Consider the following 25,464-nt stretch of genomic DNA (forward strand, 5'->3'; position numbering starts at 1 on the left):
AGAGTGACCTTTGTCCTTTAGATGCAGATGAACTGCTGAGTCTTGTCCCGTGGAGGTGGCTCTTCTATGTTGTGCCATGCGCTTGTGAAGTGGCTGTTTGGTCTCTCCGATGTAGAGGTCTGGGCATTCCTCGCTGCACTGTACAGCATACACCACATTGTTAAGTTTGTGTTTAGGAGTTTTGGAGGAGACCTAAAAACAGAGAAAACCCCAGCAATCTGCCCCCCTATGCATACGAAGCATAGAGGGTCAGATTCATAGTGAATCTGCTAATCATCATAGCCATGTTGCAGTATCCTCTCTGTGACCGACTTCGCAAAGCAACTACTCGTCAACCAGTGAAGGAGTTCACATTTTTCTAGAGAGTCACTAACCAAACTTGGTACCCTATAGCTATAATGGAACCCAATTATAGCTATATGGTAGCTATATGGTACTGGTCTACAAACGCCACACCTGGTAATATTTAGAAGAGAATTTGGGTCATCAAATTAATTTGATATGACAGCGTAACTGAAACCAACAGTGACAAACTGACACTCCTTGAATCCTCATTATTAGGTTATTAGTTTCTATTTTCCACAGCAAAGCCAAACTATTGAGGAATTTCATGGGAAAAATTAAAAACGCTTTAAAAAAAAATGTAAGTGACTAATAACTCGTTTGGCATATGTCGATTCTGACATCATTTCAACAGCTCTAAACTGTTTCTACCTTGACACAAACTCTAGAAATCTACAAGAAATTTCCCCTTCCTTCTTACCATAGCAGCACTTCACCATATTTTATCTTCGTATTGCTCTGAAGAGATAAGCCTTCACCTCATCATGACGGGGCCCTAGGGTAGCCATACAAACCCGCCCTCGCTCTTCATGGCAGAGGACCATCAATTCAGGGTAGAGGTAAAATTCTACCCCTTGGGCTGCTAACATTATGCCATGAATGCTCAGTCGACCAGTGTCACTCACACCCTTCTGCTCCCCTCCTCTGCCAACCTCACTTCCCCTAAGTCCTAAGTGATACATGAGCCCCTGCCTTGTGGAGCAGAATGGCCCATCCAGGCAGAGCTGACAAGACCCAGTGTCTTAATGGAGCAATACACCAAACGGGCCCTTTGTTACCCTGACCAGCTGCATATCTGCCTCCCCCGCCAACAGCCTTGGCTCTGATAGAAGTGTCTCACAGTATCGACAGCTTCTAATTTACTCTCTCATCATCACTTGCCTCATTTGCTCCTCAGACACAATGCTCCCTTTCTCTGTGTTCAGGTCAGCCATTTTGATTGCCAGCAATTTGTTGATTAGATTTTTCTGCATCCAGTGTTTAATTTGTTCGCCAGCCAACAGACATATCAAAGTCAGACTTAAGGAAACTCGAGCATCAGTCGATTTTCAGCTTTTTCATTCCCGGTTAAAAGCCTGTTTGACTGATTGTGTGCCATCAGACATCAGTGCATTATTTAGTTTCAGTGTGTCTGTGTGGTAGCATGTACCAAACATCACAGCTTCCAAATGGTCTCTAGAAGCTGTTGTCTTCTCTATTAGGGAGCCAGCAGATGTGGAGTATGACTGCAGTTCTAATTACTGAAAAAGACAAGTGTGGGGGATAATTACACAGTGGAAGTGAGGCAGAAAACAGAGTCCGGGGCCAAAGCTCTGATCTGAGACTAGAGACAACTCTGGCGGTCCATCACCATATGCAGCCCAAACTGCATCAGCACAAATACTTCTCTTACAAGAAAATTGCTTTAAGAGCAGACAGAGCTACTGTGCACTACTGAGCATATTCCAACTTTAGCGCCGCTCCATGAATGCAAATGATATAGCAATAATGTAAACCTACATAATTACAAAATGAGCGTGCCGCAATAGGGTTTTTATAGAGATGCAGCAGAGATGTTTAATAAACATCTCTGCATCTGCACATAAAACATCAACATTCTCCAAAGCCTTTACTATTTTTCAAGGCACGATTTAGCTTGGGGCGATGTGTATGTGCAGTACATCTCACACTTTGTAAGTGGATCGCGAACACTACCAGATACTGTTGAACATGTTTGATTTGGTACAAACAAGGCACAACGTGCATCCATAAATCTGCCAATGAAGTAAAGTGCAGTGTTAAATATTTGGGTAAAAAAGCACTGCTTATTTTTATATAATACCACAAATCATTCCTATTTCAGATGTTAATGTATCTGATTTTTATGTCGTCCCTGCATGACACTGCTTCGGCTTTTTTTTTTACTGTTTACTCTTTTTGTAAGCTGCACCCGTGAGACAGCTAGCACGCCTTGGCCTTAATTGCAGGATTAAACATCTGCTTTTCCTGTTACTGAGTAGTCTAACTTTGTAAGTAAGCTCACTAAGTGGAGCGATATTATTTAATTAGATGCATATCTTATGGAAATGATGCCGCACAATAAAATTAATCTGGAAAAGATCAGGAGAAACAGACCGCCAGAAATAAACAACGCATGTGTCGATGGCTGAGAGGGAGTTTGGTCGTGCAGCATACTGTGTTTGAGATGTACATACAGCTCTGCCTCCCCCTTATCAACAGCCAATGTAGAAGCACCTACATAAGAAAGCTGTGCTGTCCTCTATCTCACACCATTGCCATGTATCTACCAACAAATAAATATATAAACAGAGAGAAAAAAAAATATGCGTGGGTATGCATTGTATTTCTACACTGCGGTGCAAAATATATGCTAATATTAGCTTGCACTTAGGTGTTAGGCAGGCGTGTTTTTATCAGCCCTTGCCAGCAGGCCCGAGGCTCTAAGAGATGGAAGGAGCAATGAGGAAGGTGAAATCCCACACAATCCTATTAGAGTGGATTAGGGGGCAGCTTTCTTTCTGTTGCCACTCTGCTGCAGGTGAGCAATTGTAAATTGCAAAAAGAAGAATAGTTATGACATGGCTGGTTCTTACGGAGGTCTCCTATTGTGACACAGGGCAGCCATTCATTTGGTTTTCTTATTTGAGGCTATCTTTAAGTCAACATACGTGACATTAAAGTTGTTAGGTAATGATGTGGTAAGCTAAGGATAATTTGAACATTGTCAATCAATCCACCCACACAGAAAGGAAGCAAAGGGTGATTTTTTTTTCTACCAAAGGAACTGTGTAAAAGTTAAGTTATACTTCGAAGTTAAAAAAAATCAATGTAATGATCAGTGGTAATTTTGACTTCTGAATGCTGGCCTCCAGAAAAACCCACCCTCCACAACATCTCATGTGGCTGTGGACGTACAGGTTGGAAGATTTCAACATCCACAACCAATTAGTCCATTAATAAGAGAGTTATTGGTGTACAATTGAAACTACTTTACGTCAATGGCATTTAATGATCTAATCAATAATATGATACACTTTATAAATGAAGGTTTTCCCATGTGCACATTTGCATATCGCTTTAACTACCCACATTCGCACTTGGTTGTGACAGTGATTCGAAGTGATCAAAGAGATGAAAGACGATTTTGTAGAGGGTTGCTCTTTGCGTGAGAAGTGTATGCAGTGTGCATATCTGAGTGCATGTGTGTGTATATGCGGGCTTGACTGGCACAGAGATAGCTGCTGCCTCATTATGATGACAGAGAATGAGGTTTCTCTGGGGTGACTGAACTCAATTCAGATTAGATAATAAAAAAAAGTGGGCTTTTGCATTCTTGATCTTGGCTTTATTTATTCCCATTTCTTATTTTTTCCCTTTCTTGTGTCTCGCCCCTAGGAAATGGATAGGCATTTAAAGAGTCAATCAGAACAGAATGAAGGGAACCATATAAGCTGCTTCATTAGCATCTTTAACACCTTGACCTGCTCTACAGCTGCATCACTCCTCCACACTCCATGTCTTCCGTTAGCAGTTAATGCTAGCCAGTAGTCTGCAATAGCTCAGAAATGGTAATGTGGAAACAACACTATTTCAAGCATCCTAAAAGAATGATGTAACTTACCATCTTTTACACTTTTATCCCTATAATACATCTGAAAATTGTGCTGATCATTTTATAATAATATAATCAATCCCTGTGTTTTCATAGGCCTGTTTCAGCCTGTTTTTGTTGCACTATACTTTGTGCTATTGGATAAATATATCGGCTATTTGTAATTGGATGATTTCATCACCCATTGTATTTTTGATGGCGGCTTTAATTTTTTTTGCTAGATTGTGTTTATTTAATAGTCTTTCACCTTGAGAATTCAGCTCAGTAAACAATAAACTTATAAAGCACATTTTTAATAGCCCCACAAGGGGGTGCTTCCTTCCTTTTTGTTGAGCAGAGAGTTTTACATACTCACACTAACTCATTATATATTAGTAGCAAATGTAGCGCCGCAGAGACCTGCCATTATTTGGCAGTCTCAATTCCCGCCAAATTACAGCGCTAACAGGCTATCCTGGTATGCTAGGTAAGCTAGTTGTGTGTTGCTACTGCTTAAGATGTTACAGGTTGTGCACACTGATAATTTAATATTGTGTGTTAGCGCTGCCATTTAGAGGATTAAAGGCTTCTTTCACGTGTTTTCGTAATTTTTTAGGCCCACTGCACACACCTGTGACAGTTTACTATGCTAGTAGCTAGATTGGTATTAGTAGCTTGCTAACATTTTGACACATCTATAACCAACCAATGGTGACATTCTACTGTCAAAAAGTATACGTGCAGACTGGAAAATGTCACAATTATATGTTGGATATATTTGATCAATTTCTGTGCCAAACATTTAGTTTTCTATATCATGCTTGTTTGATGTTCCATAGATAAACACCAGCAGTGAACGGTGACACGCCAACTACTCATCTGGTCCTTTTCATTTCCCAAAATTACCTTTAGAAATAGAAAGCCAGAGGTGTAAACAGACAGGATGAACAAGAAATAGGGAGATGTGAAGAAAAAGATGCTGTTGATGATGAATCACAATGTGCCTTCTGGGTAAAGAGCTCACTGACTCAAACTCATCCAGGACCTAAGCATGTGAGGGGAGCAGACATACCCTTGAGTTAACTGAGGGGGCCTCTTTTTCTCTCTCTCCTTCTCCATCTTCCAAGTCTCTAATCCGAAACCGGACACATTACTCAGCCGACCTCTCGCTGCCTACCGCACGCACAGTCAGGTCTCATTTCCCTTCATGCCAACCATAGCCTGGTCACCACCGAAACCACACAGACCACTGCAGGCACAAAGGCTGCCCACTCTGTCTGCTCGGATGGACTCTGCAGACCAACGAGGGAGCTGGGGGTGGGTTAGGCAGAGTGGTCAAACAGACTTAAAGAGCAAAGCGTTGGAAGAAAGGAAACAAGGGAATAATCGAGAGCGAGAGCAAACGAGTAACACAAGATGCAAGTAGGTTCAAGACTTAAAGCACATATAAATAAAAAGAGGGTGTTTGTGTTCTCATACATCAGAAGAGGAGGAGAATGAAAAGACTGCAATCTTCGCTCCCTCATTCGCAGGTCAATAACTGCCTATGCTCCCACTAGAGCAGAGGAACATGTACTCAGATCCCTATCAGGGCAGCTATCATCTCTTCTGCCTCAGAGAAGCAAAGATACTGTCATCCTTGCACTATCGCAGAATGACATCAGCTCAGAGACATGGGAGTAATTATATTATACAAGCTCACAACACACCGGCAGCGAGACAACACCAGACACCATCAACTTTCTCCCTCCTCGCTCTCGTTTTCTTTCTTTCTTCACTTTCTTCGTGTCTGTTGTTCTTTACAATGGCTCTTCTTTTATTTCTTCTCTCTCTCTTTCTCTCTGTTTTTCCATTCATTTGCTCTGTGCAGCAGTGCCAGCGCAGAAGAGCAGTGCTTCTAATCCCTTCAACCCTTAGCTCTGAAGCTGGAGAGCATTCAAATTGATTATAATCACTTAAATTGCTTCACCCACTTTGATAAAACCATCAAGCTTTGAAATGCTAAAACTCCTGGTACTGTTGATTGAACGAGTGTTAGGTGAGGTCTCCTCAGACGTCTAAGTACAACGCATACTCATCAAGAAAGTGAAGGTTGACTCCACCCTGACTAAACGTATGGGCTTCGACTCTGACAGGATGGCAAATATATACACTCAGCATAGGCAAAGTAAGCAAATGAGAATGTGGCAGGCACGGCACAAATGGGAACTGTCATTCATCAATAAAAGTTAGATGCAAAAATGGCCAAGAAGTCAGTTTTCCTATTGACCACTGATTCCTAGTTCTAACACACTAAACACTTTTCCCATTGGTCAGATGAGCTACTCACTCTCAACAACTGGTACAAAAGAAAACACGATAACCTAGTTATCCAGCGTATCGAGTACAGTACCCATCTCTGGGAAAGAAGACTATCACCTCTGGGAGTCTATCCGTGATGAATGGTATGTCTGCTACTCAGAGTTGATACTGTCTGAACCTCATTACGGCTAGCCCTAAACAAACAATGCATCACACTCCAACTCAATTTCATACATCCTGACCATGGTAATTTTCTTCTTCTTTCCACATAAATCAATGACACTCAAGTTCAATACAAAAGGAACAAAAGATGTTTGCTCTTACGGTAGTATTCAGATTATATATATATATATATATATATATACATATATATATATATATATATATATATATATATATATATATATATATATATATATATATATATATATATATATATATATATATATATATATATATATATATATATATATATATATATATATATATACATATATATATACATATATATATATATATATATATATATATATATATATATATATATATATATATATATATATATATATATATATATATATATATATATATATATATATATATATATATATATATATATATATATATGGATGTATATACACATATACATATATACATATATATATATATATATATATCTATATATATCTATATATATATATATATATATCTATATATCTATATATATATATATATATATATATATATATATATATATATATATCTATAGAGAGAGAGAGAGAGAGAGAGAGAGAGAGAGAGACTGCAATGTGACTTTTCCTATGAAATCGCAGGAATTGTGAGCTCACATTGTCAGAAAATTTGGGACACATGAATGGTTAGCCCACCATAGGGGCGGCTCGAGTTACTAAATATAGCTTCATATTAAGTGGAAAAAGTGAATGTTCATGCCACAGAAACAGAGATAGTTTGCATAATGAACTGTCAGCACTCTGTTAGCTTTGCTTGGCCTAATCACTTGAGACAATGTTAAATGCACTGTGACAATAAGAGCGAAAGGCAGGTACAGTTACATAAGTATTCTAAATAGGATTAGATTTTAACATTAACAAAGATATGAGAGACAGAGCGAGACAGATGGGCGGGGGTAATATATTAGAAGAATCCCTTTTGTGTTAATATATGGAAATTACAAATACAGTATGAAGCAAAAGGAGTTAAAAACACCCTTTGTCTCGGTTTTACTGAAAAAAGTCAGCTGCACTTGCTTAATTGACACTCTGTCTAAAGAACAAACCCCATGAAAATTAAACCAATTCTGTCACAGCATCAGACAACAGTGCTGGGGTTTTACAACAGCAGGCTTTGTCCTGCAGCCAGGTACTATGTTGAACAGCACGCCTCCCAGTTTGCATTAATGCACCCTCTGTGCTGATCAACCAAAATCAGCAATCATGTTAGTGAGAAGACTTTTTTTTTTATTGGCTTCCCTCAGACTCTCATCGGTAATTACAACGTGAGGAAGCATTTGCACTAACTGTTATATTAAGTCATGGAATCTGTCTGGAGGCAACACATGCCCCCACCAAGGTCCTTAGGGAGAGCAGGAGGCAAGCCGAGTGTTGTCCAGTACAGACAGGTCATGGCAGAGTGGCCTAATTGCCTCTCTTGTTGTCTCAGTAGGCCGGGAAACCTCCCAGCTCCCTCATCATCACTGAGGAGCACTGACTCCCTTGTTCACGCAGGTCTATCTATGCCCAGTGAGCCAGGATCCAGCCTTGCTTCTACAGTGCGCCAATAAATACGTCCTCATTACACCAATTCAGCTATGTAACAGAGTTGTGACTCATGATTCAAGAGCTCGTAATGTTAAACTTGAATATCAGGGAAAGCACAACGTTCCTGTAGACATTTGTTGTGCATTGTTAAACAAGGTCTGTGATATCCAGGGTACTTCAGCATTACGTCAGTGTTACACCAGTAGTGATTACGTCACTCAAAAATGCCAGGGCAGTATGATAACTAAGAAAAAAAAAAAAAAAGCAGTACTTTTTATTCCAAGTATCATTTGCCTCGATCTTTAACATATCTCGGGACCTTGAGTGAAAGTGACAGAGCAAATTGAAAACAAGTACAGCCAAACAGTGAAAAAGAAAACAAAAAGCTGCAGCATTCTTAAAACCCTCATCACCAATACTGTACCGAGACAAGCACACTGCAGTCTAGCATGAATAGTTGGCATGAGGTTATATAATTCCTCATATTCTCCCTGCTTTCTTTCCCCTTTTCAGATACTTGGATCATGAACATTCTCGCCCCAATGGGCAAAGGGGGCCTCATCGATACTCCACGCAGGGCAGGGGCCAGGAACAGCTCGACGTCCCGCAGAGCTGAAGGCAACACATCTTTGTCTATTCCGAACACCCAGGGGCAACATGGAGCACCATAGCGTTATAATCCTGGCTAATCTGGACACAGTGGAGCATCTGGAGATAGGGATATGGCTAATCTCAGACATGGAGGGCACTTTGCTGAGACAGAAAAGGGGATGGGTCTAAGCTAGACTCGCCCTGTCGTACAGAGCTGAATACACATCTTTTGGGATTTTTAGGTATTAAAAAAGAGAAAAAAGACAATACCATGTAAGTTATATTTGAAATTGCATTGGCAGTAAAATTTAACAAGGAGTAAGCACAGACTGTTAAAAGTAAACACCAATGATGGACTGCTTGACAAATCACATTACCTAGGGACTGCATTAACGGTAGGATGAGAAAATACTTACTGTGCCCTGCTCTTAGGGATGCAGGAGATCTGTGGATAGCAATAGGCACAATATGGTGGCGCTTGTTTCCATTGGAGAGGTGAATGTGGTGGAGACTCTCCACAGCACCTGGTTCTGACCCTGCCACAAAGCCCAGGGCAATGATCCACAAGGCCAGATGGGTGACTGAAGCTGAATTCCAGTTTCGGGGCTGTGCAACAGGCCTCAGGGGAGCAAACTGTGTCCTCCAGCCTCTGAACATCTTCCCTGAGTGGCCAGATGAGGCTTTCAGATCAAGGTGGAACTTCAGCGAGCCTTACAGCCCCATACTTCTCACCTTGCCAAATCTCACTATGGCAAGAGACATTGACACAGATCCAAGGGGAAATAAACAATCATTTAAAAAAGCCAAATAAAAAGGACCGAAATAGCAAAAGGGACACCGCACAAATTGTCGGTCGTGAGGGAAAAATGCTTCTTGCTGTTCTCCAGTGAGTTAAGAAATCCGCAGCAGCACCCAGGTAGGTAAAGAAGTATTAAAAATCATCATAGAAAAACAATCAAAAACATTCACAAGAAATTAGGGCAACCTCAAACAGCAATGGAGAAATCCCAGCTTGCTCCAATTCCCCTAGTTCCCTTGTTCTTTCTGTTTCTCCCCTTATACCTCTATTAAGCACTCAAAAAATTAGAAGCATCTTCCCATTAAAATAAAAAAAAACTGTTAATATTCCAAAAAATGCAAATGCCAGGAAAAGAAGAGAGCCTACTTAAGAAGAGACTGATAGCCTCTGTGCAAAGTGATTTTCTTCAGAAAATCAAAACAGACATTCTGAGTTTCCCTCTTTTTCCTCCTCCAGTGGTCTCAAAGGTTGTCCAGAGGAATGGGACCATAGTTAAATCCGAGTCTCATTTGCATGTGTTGGACAGCTGCAGCAGCGTGCAGTAGACTGCGTGATTGTACCTGTAAGTTGTGCCAAGTAGCGCACCCGTTCCCCATCTAGAGATATCTGTTCTCAGTGAGACCAAGCGATAGCAACGCCGGTACCTGAACGAGCAGCCCTGGGCAGGAACACACACTCACACACAGCCAGCATCGGCACCGCCGTTCCAGAAGATGTGCGCAAGAGGAAGAAGGGAGAGAGGAGGAGGAGAGGGAGGAGAAGGACGGAGGGAGGGGGAGCCTCAACAGCCAGCCAGGAAGCAAGAGGGAGAGTGGCTATGCAAATGGGCAGCATTCACATAGCGAATCACTGGAGTCTGAGTGCATTGCAGAGGAAGAGCCTATTTAGGCAGAATAGCAGGATTTGGAGCTATGTCCTCCAGCCCTTATTCCTTTCACAGTCTACTCTCTCTTTTCAGTCTTTCTCAATCCACTCTCCCGTGTGAACACTCTTCAGCGGTTAAAAAAAAGAAAAAAAAACGAGAACGCGGGACAGGCTAGACTCGTTCCGTTTTCTACTTTTATCATCTTTCAGCATTCCTCCCACTCCTCCTGCTCCTCTTTTTTTGTGTGTCTCTTCCCTGTTCGCTTTCATTGTCTGTGAATTTAGGGAAGTTTTGTGACAACAGTCGTCTGGATTTAAAAAAAAAAAAAAATTGGAAAGAAGCAGTCCAGCCTAATCCTCGCCTCTCCATTGCCCAAGAAAACCTACTGCAGAAGAGTGATGATGCTGCAGCTCATATACTTTAAGGAACTCTCTCAAACACACACACAAACATATGAACACCCATAAGTACGAGCACTCAGACACACAACGACACACAGACACACACGTATGTAAACAAAGCACGCACAATGCCAGAGCTTGCGGTCGAGAACTGTCCACAGAGAGGGTGCTGAATCCGGGCAAGTCTGCCTTGCCTGCTAATAAAAGACCATTTCTCACAAGAGCGGGAAGGCTGATCGCAGTGCAGCAGGGTTACAGGAATGTAGAGAACATGTGGACATAAAAGCCCTGCTGATAAACACAATCCGGTTCAGCTGGGAAGTGTGCTCAGTGTTCAGAGTTCAGGATTGGAGAGCACAAGGCTCAGCTGCAGTGTGCCTGCTTCTGTTTGCACACTGGCTATTCAACATCCTTCTCTTCGAAACGCAGTGTTCTAAGCTGAGGGGGGGGGGGGAAATCTGCAAGCACTGCTGAGCTGATCTTTACGGTTTACAGGGAATACACAGGCGTTTCATGCCCAAAGAAAGCCAACTTAGCCAGCGTGACACAGAGGATAATATGCCCTTTCCAATTTCCCTGAATATTTCGTATAATCAGTTTTTAGTAGAAATACATGCAGAGAGTTGAATACTCACTTTTAAAGCGTGGCTGTTATCATCTGAATTTAAATGTAGGAAGAACAATAAGAGCAGGCACATACTGTTACAACATTAAACTCTAAGGAAACTATGATCTGCCATCTGGAAGGACAGATGAGGATACCTTGTTTCTCTCTCTTCTAACTAACACTGTGTTCCTATATAGTAGTAAAAAGCAACTGAAATACAAAACAGATGCTGCACATATTAGGCAACTGTGTTGCTCTCACCTTGTAGAATCTCAATAACTTGGTGCAGCCACCTGGTGCTAAAAAGTAGGCAGCATGTTACCTCTCCTCTGTTCTCATTTGCAATGGTGAAAAGGAATGTTCCTGCTGAATGTGTTTACACTTTTATAATTATCAGCAGTGCAATCTGCATAATTACACCTAATAAGGCAATCTATCAGGGCTGCTTGCCAAGGACAACAACCTGACTTAGTGTGTCCTTAACTGCAAACTTTTGCAAAGAAACGAAAGGGGAAGCTTCATTTGAGAAGCTAAATATCAGGGTAAATACAAGCGTTATTTAATGGAAATGCAGTGTTAGTAACGCAGCGGCTAAAATTAATGGCATCAGCAGTGAGCAGTGATACTTTTAGCACGTTTATCATTACTTACTTGTTCATTTGTGCCCCCAAGTGGTGAAATTCTAAAGTGCACCAAAGCTGTGTGGGTTTTTCTAAGCCAGCAGCTTATGTTTGATGAATCCAGCAGAACAGCAGAGCCTCATCAATCAGCAAGATTCAATAAATTCAATAATAGAAATATTGCTGAAAGCCTCACCAAATGCATCATATTGCTCCAGATCCAAACTTTAAGAGCTATAAATTTGAAATTCTGATTCTTTGCTTCAAGATCGACCTCTATTAGGGCGTCAGTTAATTGTTCTGCAGGTTGCCCTTTGATCTGTTGATGTGTGGGATCATTAAAGTATGAGGCGCAAGGAGGCCATGCATCCAGCTTGAGGGGCAACATTTAGCACTAAATTCCTTCTGCCTGCACAAAAGCAAACACCTGAGCCCATGAGGTAAACTAATTTCAGCACAGTTACAGATCTCAGCTGCTTTAACCAGATGATTGTACTGTAGTGTGTTCGCCACAAAATGAGAAAATCCTGTTCCACAAGAAAGCTTCCACCATTAAAGAGAGCTTTTCTTTATTATTTACTATTGTGTTCTGACTCCAACTCCTGTTAGCGAGATGTCTCCTTAACAGAGACCCAAAAACAGCTTGCCTTTGTTTCTATTTAAGACCCAGAGGATTGTGTCTCAGATGCATGCGATGCTCTGAGCATATTTCCCCTTTTGAATCAACATCACTCCGATTTTCTTTTGTTTGTTTGTTTATTTTGTTTGCTTTTTAAAGCCACAGAAAATTATTTTGGAAGAAAAAAAGATGGGAAATAAAGGAGAAATCGTGTGAAAAATTGTGGCTGATTTTTCAATGACAGGATAAGAAATTTGGCTTGGGTGTAATAATCCCTCGGAGACTGAAATGCTAGAAGAGAACAAGCACAGAGCACAGAATAGCCTATGTTACTCACTTAAGACTGCAACCAGTGTGGACTGAGCTGATGAGATGATTTTTTTGGAGGACTGGAGGAAAACCGCAGGGACAGCAGCAGATGGGTGGTCTAAGAGTACCTGACCCGACTGGAGCAGGGCCTCTAAATCAGTTAAAGAGCCATCAGGCAACACTTTATCACACACGGAGAGACCCTTTAGAGAGAGGGTCAGACACTTACAGCCACTTTGACAACAATGTTTCTCCTTCTCAAGTGCTACTATTATGTTTACTGTTGCTATTAGAGAGGAAGGGGAATAAAAATCTAACGGTGTATTATTTTAATCAGCACATTCATCGAATTCCCAAAGGTGCAGCATCCCAACACCTTGCACACTGTTTTCTAGGCACACACGCGAGTTTGTTAGATGCTTTTGTTGCTTGATTGAGCATGCAGGCCAAGTCATGCATGAAGCAGGTATACCTGTTGTGTGCTGGAGTGACACATCTGTGTCAGACTCAGCAACATATGTGTCCCAACAAATGAGAGTGTTTGGAGACCCATTTCTCCATGGTATACCAGGCGCACTGGTGAGGAGATTACAGTGCACCGTGTATTACAAGGATGACATGTGAGAAATGCTAATTGTAAAAATCTGATCCTCCCACCATGATGTAAAGCAACGGTGACCATGAGAGCAACCGCCTGCGAGCAGCCGCAACTCAAATTTCTAGAGTGATCCGCAAAAAGAGAACAATTACTGTAGCAAAAAAGTAACACCCTTTGTTTTGTCACCAACACAAAGGTATACAACGCTAATAGTCTCTTCAAACGCTGACATGCAAAATGAAACCTGAACTCTTTACAACTGAGAGTTTTCCGCGAATATCAAACGTGTCATTACTCATCCAACAGAGGAGCAGACACTGCTCTGATGCTATGCGTGCAAGTGTACAGAAATAGAAACACGGCGTCTTAGTCTTAGTCATCACGAGATGTGACATGATAAGAGCAGACAGATACAGGGAGTCAACACTCAATACAAACATACGAGCTGTACAGTATTTCGACACAGCCGGGGTGCCAATACGTTAGCGGAACATGTAACACCGGGGTTCCTGTCTATCAGATCGCTCAACTGTATATAACAGAGTGAGGAGTGTAAACTCAGACCCTCAACACGTCATACAAGCATTAGCTGGTCATTTCCCATTCATTTGCTTCTTAGCATCTGTCTCAGATGCTGGTGCTGGAAAGCCCTATACAATTACATGTAAACCAATCCCAAAAGTCCTCTTTTATTGAGGATCTGCAGTATTTCTCATTGGCTAACACAAAAGTGATCATGATATGATATAAACAGCATACGTATGCATGTCAGCCTAGGGAAAAAAATCTGTAAATACAACTGTTTATGTAAAATACAGCAAACATCACGAACCACACGAGAGATTTGTGCTGCACACGCTGTTCATTATGCAAGCTGTGAAGGCAACATAAATAACAGCACTCAAGCTGATAAAACAGCCCGCTAATAGGAAATAATGCACATTTAGTGTCGCAAAATCAAATCTGCAAATGGCACTGCATGGCGGTGTAATGGAACTGCTTCATTCTCACTTAGAGCAAAAACAAAGAAACCAAACTCCACATTAATTCTCATTCCTCCTTACGCTAATTTTCTTTCAATTCACTTAAACATGATAATTAATTTAATGGAGCTGCTAAATGAAGTTAAAAATAGTTTAAAAGCTTTTTTTGGGGGGGGGGGGGCAGCGTTGACACTGACAGCTTTTTGGCTTCATTTTTAAATACTGCACCTTTTTTTTTTTACTGTTTTTTGTGGGGTGTGTGTAAGAAGTGGCACTACGTTGAGTTGAATAAGTAAATATCTAGCTGTAAAATCTTCAACATTACGCAGAAATTGCTCTGCACCACACTTTGTCACCATTAATGCGCCGTGGCAATTACAGTCAAATAATGCTACTGTTTATTCCTTTCGCGGTAAGAATGCGCCCCTATAAATACTGAACAGATTCAAACGTGTGCACGTTAATGCACATCCCATTACCAAGACTAGAGCACCCCAAACTACACAGACAACAGATTGAATTTTGTTTTTCATCGCACACTGACTAGTTTGTATAGCCAATAGTGTGCTTTTGCTCCTTTTACTCACTGGATTCTGCTGGCAAGAAATGTTTTTGGAATCTGCCTGATGTGACCAACTGGCAACCCCCCCACACACACACACTACCACCGCCACACACACAGCCCTCCTAATGCATAAACGGTGGCACAACACTGTTATTCATTTCCATAAAACCATTTAAATACACATTAAGATCAAGCATGCAGGAAATAACATTCAGAAATCCTTGTGCGCAAGTATAAATAGAGGCTGTGTGTGGTTATGTACGTACACATTTATGTCTGTTTCAGTGAGTGTGTGTCTGCATGTGGGATGATGATGCGTCTGAGAATGCAAAAACCAAATCCTAACTGTCAGTAAGAGAGAAAGGGGTCACAGGTCGACAGCTTTTCTGGACGCGTTTTCTCTATCTCCTCTGACAGCTCCCAAGATACAGTGGGGCCACCGAGGGTGCCCTGTCTGTCTCTGTCTGTCTGTCTCTCCTTAAATTCATCAGAAGTAGATCAGTTCCCTTCTCAGAGTGCTTCATCGTGCAGGTCAAGGACAGGCAGCATCTCCTTTCAGAAGTCCATAGCTACTTTGTTAATGAACATTTGCGCTATACTGAAACTAACTGGGGCAACAAAAGAACAATGATCATACTTAAAAAAGGCTTTTCCTGAATATGAAAGTATTTATAAATAGAAACCTAATTCTGAAAATGTTGGGTACTGTGTAAAATTTAAATAAAAACAGTATGTAGTGATTTGCAAATCTTATGAACCTGTAATTTATCCACAATAGAGCATAGACAATTATTATATCATGAAAAATATTAACTATGCAACTAATTAGATTAATTGGCAACAGGTCGTAATGATGGATGTAAAAAGAGAGTGTTAGAGAGACAGAGCCCATCACCACTTATGTGTCTCTCAGAAGCAAAGATAGCTAGAGTTTCACCAAGCGGGAAAAAAACTGCATTTACAAATTGTGGAAGAATCTCAGAATAATGTTACTCAATGTAAAAATTGTGAAGACACTAAATGGGTTATGGAATGCTTCAAGAAGTCATCATCAGTGACCACAGTTCATCTTGTCCTCCACAAATGCAGGTTAAAGTTCAGTCATGCGAAGAAGAAGCCATATGTGAACATGATGCTCAGACATCATCTTCTTGAAGCACAAGATAATTTTAAACGGACTGGGGCAAAGCAGAAAACTGTGGTCAGACAAATCGAAATGAACCCCGTATCATCTGAACTAAAGAGGAGAGGGGGCATCTTGCTTCTTATCAGTGCTCAGTTCAAAAGTCTGTATTTCTCATGGTATGGTGATGCATTAGTACCTGCAGAATTGGCACCTTGCACATCCGGAAAGACACCATCAGTGCTGAAAGGTTTTTACAGATTTTAGAGCAACATTATGCTCTTATCCAGATAAGATGGTTTTCTGGGAAGGCCTTTCGTATTTCAGCAAGATAATATTAAAATGCATCCATTAGAGCAGCATGGCTTTGTAATAGAATAGTCCTGATCCTGACCTTTCACCAACCAAAACATTTGGAACATCATGAAATGGACAATAAGACAAAAAAGACCCGGGACTGTTGATTAGCTAGAATCCTATATGAGAAGTGAATGGGACAACACTGCTATCCCAAAACTCCAGTAGCTGGTCTCCTCAGTTCCCAGTGGTTTACAGACTGTTATTACAATAAGATGGGACACAGCAGGAAACATGGCCCAGTTCCAACTTTTTTAAGAACATTTTTGCTGCCATCAAATATTTAATATATTTCTTAAAAATTATTAATTTTCAACATTTTCTATGATTTCTATGTTCTATTGTGAATAAAATACGGATTTATGAGATTTGCAAATCACTGCCTTTAGTTTTTTGTTTTTTTTAGATTTTACACAGTGGCCCGACTTTTGTGGAATTGGGTTTATAAGTTCATTTTTCTCAAAAGCTACTCGCCTGCCTTTGAATGAAACTCCTTCCTTTTAGAGTAAAACTACAAATAAAGGGAACGATCGGCTCTTGTTTTACAGGCGATCTGCATTCATTTCATTGTTTTTTACAATATCATCAAAAATACCAAGGCAGTCTGCAGCCACTGCCAATGTTTAAATGAGAATTCATCTAGATACAGTTGTATGATGAAAGCATTTCCTCCATACATAAAGTTTAATCAATGATAAATATTACTACATGTTTTTTTCCAGTATTCTATTTTTTCAAAGGCACTTGAAAACCCATTCATCTTCAACGACTTGACATGTAAGGTCGTACAGTTTGAGTATCTATTACTGTGTTCTTCCATTCTTTCAGCATTTGAAGTCTTTCAAATAACATGAAATCATTCAACAACAAGTGAATAAGCTGGTAAATAAGGGGTTTGTGCTGTCTCATGGGGCTCTCACCTTATGGCACACAATTCAAAGACTGTACTTCACTCCAGAAAGAAATGTCATACTCAAAGCTTTTTCTGTTCATGGCACAGTGTGCAGAATGTACTGGGCTGTTCTTACTGGAAATCAAGTGTTCAAAAATAACAAGAAAATGCACAATTTCTATGAAATATTACATTAGAGACTCAGTGCCTTTACTTCGCAACAGTTGCTTAGTGTCACATTAGTCCCCAGAAGCACCCCGGCTCAGTCTATCTGGTAAAAAAGTGAACTTTTGATGGTGGTATCAACCAAAGTAATTGACCAAATAAAATCCATTGTGCAGAGAACAATAAGTTTCGATACCAACATCAAAATGCTATCAAAATAAACACTAATGTATTTTAAAATGCAATTAAGTGCTCCCTTAAGTCAAAGTGCACAATAAGTGTTATGGTCCATGGGTCACTGACTCAAGGTTTTGAGTTTTGCGATGTTTTCAGTTTTCTTTGAGCTCATGATTTGCTCATACAGCTCTTTCTCTAGTCCTCTCAGTATTATATTGTTTTCATGTGCTTCTTAGTTTACCTTTGCTTCCAGTCTGTGTTCCTCATTTGGTTGTTTAATATTTAGTTATAGTTTTAATTGATTACTTTTTATCTTCGAAGTCAGTCATGTCTCCATGTTTGCTTATCTCCTGTCCCTGTGTGAAGTTCACATGTCTTGGTCCTAAGCTCAGTGTTGTTACTTCCTGTTTTATTCTGATATTCGCTTGTCTTGTGCGTGTTGTGTTCAGTTTTACTTCCCCTATCTCACTAGTTTGATTCTGTTCAGCTGTGTTCCCAGGTGTCTCCACCCTGCCCTAATCTCCTCATGTGTATTTAGACCCTCCATTTGATTTGCATCTGGTCTTTGTTGGGTTCTCACTTGTGGTTGTGTTTTTGCTTGCAGTTTGTGGGCCTCTATTATTATGTATTTATTTTTATTTTTTGAAAATTGCATTGCACTTTGTTTAAGTTCTGCAATAAAGTCTTTAGGTTTAAATTTAGGTTCTGAGTCCTGCGTTTTGGTCCAAATCCTTCCTGCTACACAGCCAGCCTTGACAGTAAGACCAAAGTTATTTAACAACTTGAGTGAAGAAAACCTGTAATGACAAGACATGCTTGCATTTTCTGCTGTGATAACATTACATGCAGGGAACAAATTCAGTGGGAAGCAAAACCAGCACTGTCCCTTCCAGCATATGGAAAGCCATTCATGTCCAAGTGTATCAATAGCCAATGGCCTGAAGCAGAAAATGTAATGTATACTCATAAAAAGCATGTCACATACAGAAATGAGAGGCTGTGGCTTCAACTGTCTGCACAGAGAGGCACTGCAGGCATCTCTGAATTTATTTTGTGTGCCTACAAAAAAATGGAGATTTAGAACTGGCCTTGTGCCTTCTCTACATTTTTAGTAAACATCCTGTTCATTTCAAATGCTTCAGTATAGTAGAAGGCTTTTATTTTATATGGATTGTAGAAATTCTATAACAAGCAAAGTCAATTTCCGACTAGCCTTTACTTCAGTTTCTCTTATACAGTGAGGTGGCAGCCTCTTACACCAAACGTCCGGTCTAAAATATATTTCAGGCCCATTAAGCAGGTTTCCTCTCTAAACCATTCACACAGGACAGCTCTATCGCTGGTTCTCACTTTGGCTAAGGCAGTGACTGATCTGTGTGTGCTTTCCACCCTTGCTGTCTACAGATAAGACAGGATTTGATTAGTGCCACACATAAAATCTGTCCTTTGTGTGTTAAACCTTTTGGAAGTTAGCTTAGTTCAAGGACAATTCAAACTGAAGTTCTATTTACGTTCCCCTAGAGAGAGGAGCACCTGCATTGTCTAAGACCTTTGTGCATATTGTTATTACTTGGAAAGCACAGCAATGCTCAGACATACTAAACAGTTGTTTGTTTGCTATGGAGATGGCTGGCAAACTACCTCTTGAGACAAGGTTATTCATTTGCTTTGTGACAGCATTTTACAAGCTCTAGATGCTCTTGTGGCTATACTGCAGGAATAGTACACGACCTGTAATGTATCAAATCAACATTTCTTTTACGTTAAAAAATAAGTTAAAAAAAAAAGGTTTATTTAAACAAAATGTAAAACAATGGGAAATTTCAACGTGTCGCTGCAGGGTACATGAAGTAAATGACATAAAAAGGCAGTAAAGCCACTGTGAAAGGTTACCAAAAGCCAATACACTATACTATGATACTATGAAGTGGACTCAATGGACATTTTATTAGTTACACCTTCCCATTACCAAGTTACCCCTGTTTGCCTTCAGAACTGCCTTAATTCTTTTGGCATAGATACAACAAGGTGCTTGAAACATTCTTCAGAGATTTTGGTCCATATTGACGAGACAGCATCACACAGGTTTACTTTTGCACATCGGTTACATGAATGTCTCGTTCCACCACACCCCAGAGGTGCTCTTGTGATTGAGTTTGAGATTTTCCGAAGTCATAGTCATGTTAAAAAAACAGTTTGGGAAGATCTGAGATTTGTAACATGATGCTTTGGTCATAAAGGAATGGACATGATCAGCAACAATACTTGGGTAGAAAACATCCCTCACACCATTACACTACTATCACTAGCCTGAACTGTTGATACAAGCCACAATGGGTCTATGCTTTCATGCTTTTATGTTGTTTACATGTAATCCTGATCCATCCGATCGTGGCTTAAGAGGTGGGAGTTCGCCTTGTAATCGGAAGGTTGCAGGTTCGAGCCCCGGCTCGGACAGTCTCGGTCGTTGTGTCCTTGGGCAACACACTTCACCCGGTGGTGGTCAGAGGGCCCGGTGGCGCCAGTGTCCGGCAGCCTCACCTCTGTCAATGCGCCCCAGGGTGGCTGTGGCTACAACGTAGCTTGCCATCACCAGTGTGTGAATGTGTGTGTGAATGGGTGAATGACTGGATATGTAAAGCGCTTTGGGGTCCTTAGGGACTAGAAAAGCGCTATATAAATACAGGCCATTTACCATCCATCTGAATGTTGCTTTCAGAGATGCTCTTCTGCAAAACTTGAAATTAGCTATGAATGCATTACTGTTGCCTTCCTATTGGCCAGAGAAGTGCTGCTCATTGGATATTTTCTCTGTTTTTGAACCTTTAACTGAAACTCTTGAGATATCAGCAGTTTCTGAAATACTCAGAGCAGCTGTCTGACACCAACAACCATCCCATCTTCAAAGTCACGTAAGTAACCTTTCTTCACCATTATGATGCTCAATATAAATTTCAGTAGGTCGCCTCGACAATGCAACAGTGATTCTGTTCCGTAAGAACAAAATAGAATATTCTTGCAGAATAGGAAAAAAATAATTAGAATTTTTTTTAAAAATGAGAAGCTCCAAGGAAGAGATGCTGTACTTTATGCACACCTTTTTTTTTCCTCATGTCATCTCAGTGACTGGATTACTTCAAATTAGAAGTGAGGAAAAGTGAAGCCCAAATGTAAGTGAAGGAGAGTGTAACCCGGAGATTTTACTTTTCTTTTTTCCTATGGAAAAACACATCAAAGTCCCTGTTAAACTAACTCTAAACACAGTCAACACTTTCTCCACAGTTTTGATTTTTTTTTGTTTTTTTTAGATTTATTTCTCAATGCTACATCAATATTTTTAAAAAAATAAAAAATATTGATGTAGCATTGAGAAATGTGGAAAACCCCTCCAACATTTTGGCTCATCTAAAACTAAAGGTAGCATATATACAATTCCCAAAGGCAAAGTTTCCAAAACTACCCTTAAAAAAAATATATGTGTCTGCCTCTGCAGCTATGTTAGCTCTGACCTTTCCCTTGTGTGTGAATGAGTGTGTGTATATATGTATATATAACTATAACCAATTGCTCCAATGACTTTTTTCTTAATGTGAATTTAAATACAGCATCCATCAGTGTCTCAAAGAGCAATTTACCGAGTTAAAGTATAATTTTTTTTCTTCTTCAATTAAATGACTTCTGACTGTGAAATCCTTTAAAGAATGGTTATAGAAGCCATCAAAAGTTTTTAAATAGAACAAGTAAGCAAACTTTTTTTTTTCCAGGGATGTCTTCACGTCTTGCCACAGTCCCCCTGGGTGTCATGTTCAATAGCCTGTGTTTATGAGAGAAGGGAATATTCACAGTGCCAGTGTATCACCCAGCAGGATAGTTTAGCTGATACTCTGTATCAACGCTTTAATTAGTATTGTGTTGTGGAGAAAGAACAACTCCTTATTTCCTGTCAACACGCCCCTGTGGGCTAGCGATTAATAAAAACCACCTCAAAGATTAGGTTCTCACCACTGCACTGCAATGAGGTCTAGATGAGGTTGTGATTAGAACATAGATTACGTTGAAAGACAACTAAATGTGTGGACTATTTGTGCTCCACTTTGGTCGCACCACATACTGTTCACTGACACACACAAAAAAAACTGTTCAGCATACAGAGGTCTATGTGGTGGAGGGACACACCAGAACTTTATTACAACATATGAACAGCAGGATGGGTTTATGAAGCAATCTAACATATGTCTGGCACTGCTGCTCCTACATTTTAATGTCACTGTGCCAGCATGCGTCTGCATCACATACTAAGTTAGTAGCATGCAGCCTCACAGCTGTATCCTTTGTTCATCCATAAATCAAGTGAAGTATTAAGTCATGTATATGAATTTAAAACAGATATTTAAGCCTTCAAAATTCTCCCAAGCTAGCTAAAAGATGTTAGTTATTCTACACCACTTCCTGCAGAGATCTCATTGCTTGGGCAAAGTTACAGACAAGTTACAGCATCCAGGGTGGGAGGAAAGGAGACCTAGTTTCCATGCCAACAGCCTTTACCCACATATGGCAACTGCTTCCTGGCACAGAAACCCATTTAAATGCAGATACTCAATCACCATAGAAAATTACTGAAAATAATCAGGCCAGATAGTGACCACTCGAACTGAATTGGAGGTGGAGGACGAATAATTGAAAATTAAAAAAAGAACACAAAAATAGGACAAAACAGCAGAGCCTCTTTGAGAGTGATAGGATGTGATAGAAATCTGTAGCAGCACACCGTCTTAGTGTCCATCTGGGAACAGCAGGTATGGGATGTGTGTAGATGAAGATCGGCATCCTCTTGTACAGTTTACAATTTAATGAGTCCATCTAGACAAAACATCATTTCACATCATTTGAATTAGGTGCTCGCTTCACTATACTAAACTACTGGGCTGCTCCACTCAATAGCTTAACAGCCCCATAAAACATGTTTGCCTCTATATATTTACATGTTCCAGATTCTACCTCAGGCACTCAGCCAAGCTGATTTATTATCAGCAGGTCACACCTGTATATACTGCAGATGGAAAAAGATCGTAAATAACACATTTTCAGTTTTGGATTAATGCATATTTACTGTTCTAGTGAGCACTGGGCGTCTATGATTGAATACAGCGATAAACTACAGTAACACTAAAGTGTCTGAGTAAAGAAAAGACATTCCCCAGTAAAACAGTTAGGCTCAGTGATGTGTTTTAATAGGTATTTTATACAAGAATGGAGCCAGTAGCTCTGGGAGCTCTAATGCAGAGACCACTTATAAAGTAGGATCATTGTTCATTGTTGGATTTCATGACAGAAAAATAAAATACAAGCAGATTTATTCGTAAAGGAAAGATAGGTTGAGCAGGTGAGTACACCCACAATTCCTCTAATAAATTGCTGTTATAAACCATTGGTAATGTATAGATATGTACATCATAATTAAACTTTGTTGATTCGTAAATATTAATATAGACTTTATTAATGCCACACTGGAGGAAACTCACCTGTTACAGCAGCACAAAATAAGGCGCAGCTCATAAAATGCTAAAACTGCTAAAAATGGATCAAATCCAGTAATATTTGTAAATATAAGCATATATCCTTTTATTTCTTATGTATAAAGATTTGTTCCCCATTAAAAACTCAGATTTGTCTGTTGATTATAACTTGATTATGAGGAAAGCCTCCTGCTGCCTTACAACCGATCAATTGTATGTGCTATACTTCCTGCAAGCATGCATGCACATTTGAGCCGATGGCTACCCAAGTGAATACACAGAGGCACTTAAGACCGCCTCTATTATATCTCGGGGCACAATGGCTGTTCAAAGCTAGGCCAAGCGTTCAATACAGATGAAGCCCAAATATTTTCAGACCCATAGATTTGTTTCTCTGAGTTGCATTAAAAGACACATCCAGGGCAAAGATAAAATTACTTGTACATGTGACAGCAGGCTGTTAACTCCAGTACCTCATATCCCCCTGGCCCCACTGCTGGACTGGGTGTCCCCTTGTATCGATTGGAACAAAACTAAGTGGTATAATTCCTGCATGCCAGCACAAAGAAACAGGGCAAACTGTCTGGATTGCTTCCTGACTGTGTGTGTTTATCTGCATGACAAATCTTAAAAACAAACACAACTGCTCCGAAAGAGCGCTGTTTAAAGAACAAAACAATTTCAGGAATTTTCCTGAAGATTTAGAATAGACTGTTCATGTAAATCCCTCGTGCTGCAGCTGACTAATATAACTATGAAATGTGCAACACTAGAGAATCCCAACAAAACTTACAGGCTAGTTTCTTCAATTTTATGATTTTTCTTAGATTTCTTCCATTGTAACCTTGAAAGACTTTTTGAAATATTTATTTGAATTCTTGCTTTTGTACTGTAGAGTGATGCAACACCTCAGAGCCAGTGTGTGAGTTTGTCCGTGCTGCAAAGAAGCTGCCTTTAGACAATATGAAGAAGGAGCGTGTAGCAAAAACAGGATACTTTTACTTTTGCATGTGCTCAAAATAAAATCCGACCAATCCGGTGGCACGCTTGGGGCCCAGACAGGCTATTCTCTAGCTACAAAGGCACAAGAATGAGCACTGACTTAGACACATTACAGCTCAAATGAGGAGGGTGGGGGGGTTCTCTTTGCCCCTTGGGCAGAGACAATGGAGACTAGACCCAGATACAGTCTCCATTGTTGATACAATATTGACATGGCACTAATAGCTCTGGCTACGGGATAGAGTAGAAGAGCAACCAAGCAAGACGGAAATCGCGTGAAGGCCTGGCATACCCCTTGCTGTATCCTTTCCACAACCCACTTTAGCTAAACAACAAGCACCAATCTATTTGTCTCTGTACATTACCCTCAGATGCTTGACCACTACAGGCACACTCCCTCAGGAGTTCCAGACTAAAGTTTAAGTCCCACCCACACACGCATACACACACTAAACCGGCTTCTGAACTGAAACTAGAGCATTATTCCAAAAAATCCCATCACAAAGAAGGCAAAATGCAGTGTGGCAATATTAACTCACATTCAAGCCTTTAAAAAAAGTGCTTGCAATGTTTTTCTTTGGCTGCTTATCTGCATCTGTTTGTACTTGCAGAACGCCCCTGATGACTTAACAACACAGATACATGCAGTCTGCCTCTTCTGTCAGGGTCACTTAAGAAAATATGTTCCAAATGCCATTTCATTCCTGCTGGCAACCAAAACAGTTTGTAGTAATAAGACCAAATGCATGCTTAACACCATTCACAGCCATCATAACTCATTTTGCATGGATGACTTTCTGAGAGGAATCTGATTCATCTTCGAAAGCATCGCTTTGATTTTTTTTTTTTTACACCGACTGTAGGTATCCAGTTGTGATAATTTGTGCTATAAATACAATTCTAAGGCATTATGTCCACAGTTCATTCAAAAAAAAGAAAAGAAAAGAAAGGGAAAAAAGAAAATACTGGCACATCAGTGTTTGGGAGGCGATAAAGAGAAGATCTGAAGATAGTTTTCATCATCTTTCCCATCATTCAGAAGCGAAAGGTACAGAGCTGTTCTGAAGCTGAAATACTTTTATCATAAAACACTGAAAGCACAGCCAAGAAATGATGCTATACCAAAAAAAGAAAAAGTGCTGCGTGTATGATGTCAATACAAGCCACACATTCAGTGCTAGCAAAGCTTTCAGACATCTTAGTAATTCAAATCTTAAGAGTCAATTTGAATCAATTTGATACACAATGCCATCCTAAATGGG

At 40.1% G+C, this 25,464-nt stretch overlaps 1 protein-coding gene across 7 annotated transcripts in view; it reads right to left on the reverse strand.

Moving 5' to 3' along the window:
- Positions 1-25,464, reverse strand: part of LOC116314175 (neurexin-1a) — a 246,455-nt gene that overhangs the window by 93,051 nt on the left and 127,940 nt on the right. For 4 of the 7 annotated variants that reach the window (XM_031732106.2, XM_031732105.2, XM_031732109.2 and 1 more), the window contains exon 1: positions 9,021-9,295. The exons of the other annotated variants lie outside the window; for them this stretch is intronic. In XM_031732106.2, coding sequence (XP_031587966.1) covers positions 9,021-9,261 — 241 coding nt within the window. In that variant the 5' untranslated portion in view covers positions 9,262-9,295. Of the gene's footprint in view, positions 1-9,020; positions 9,296-25,464 lie in introns of those variants that run through there. 7 annotated transcript variants of the gene reach the window in all.

This window comes from Oreochromis aureus, linkage group 13 (assembly GCF_013358895.1).
Source record: "Oreochromis aureus strain Israel breed Guangdong linkage group 13, ZZ_aureus, whole genome shotgun sequence".
NCBI classification, from domain to species: Eukaryota; Metazoa; Chordata; class Actinopteri; order Cichliformes; family Cichlidae; genus Oreochromis; species Oreochromis aureus.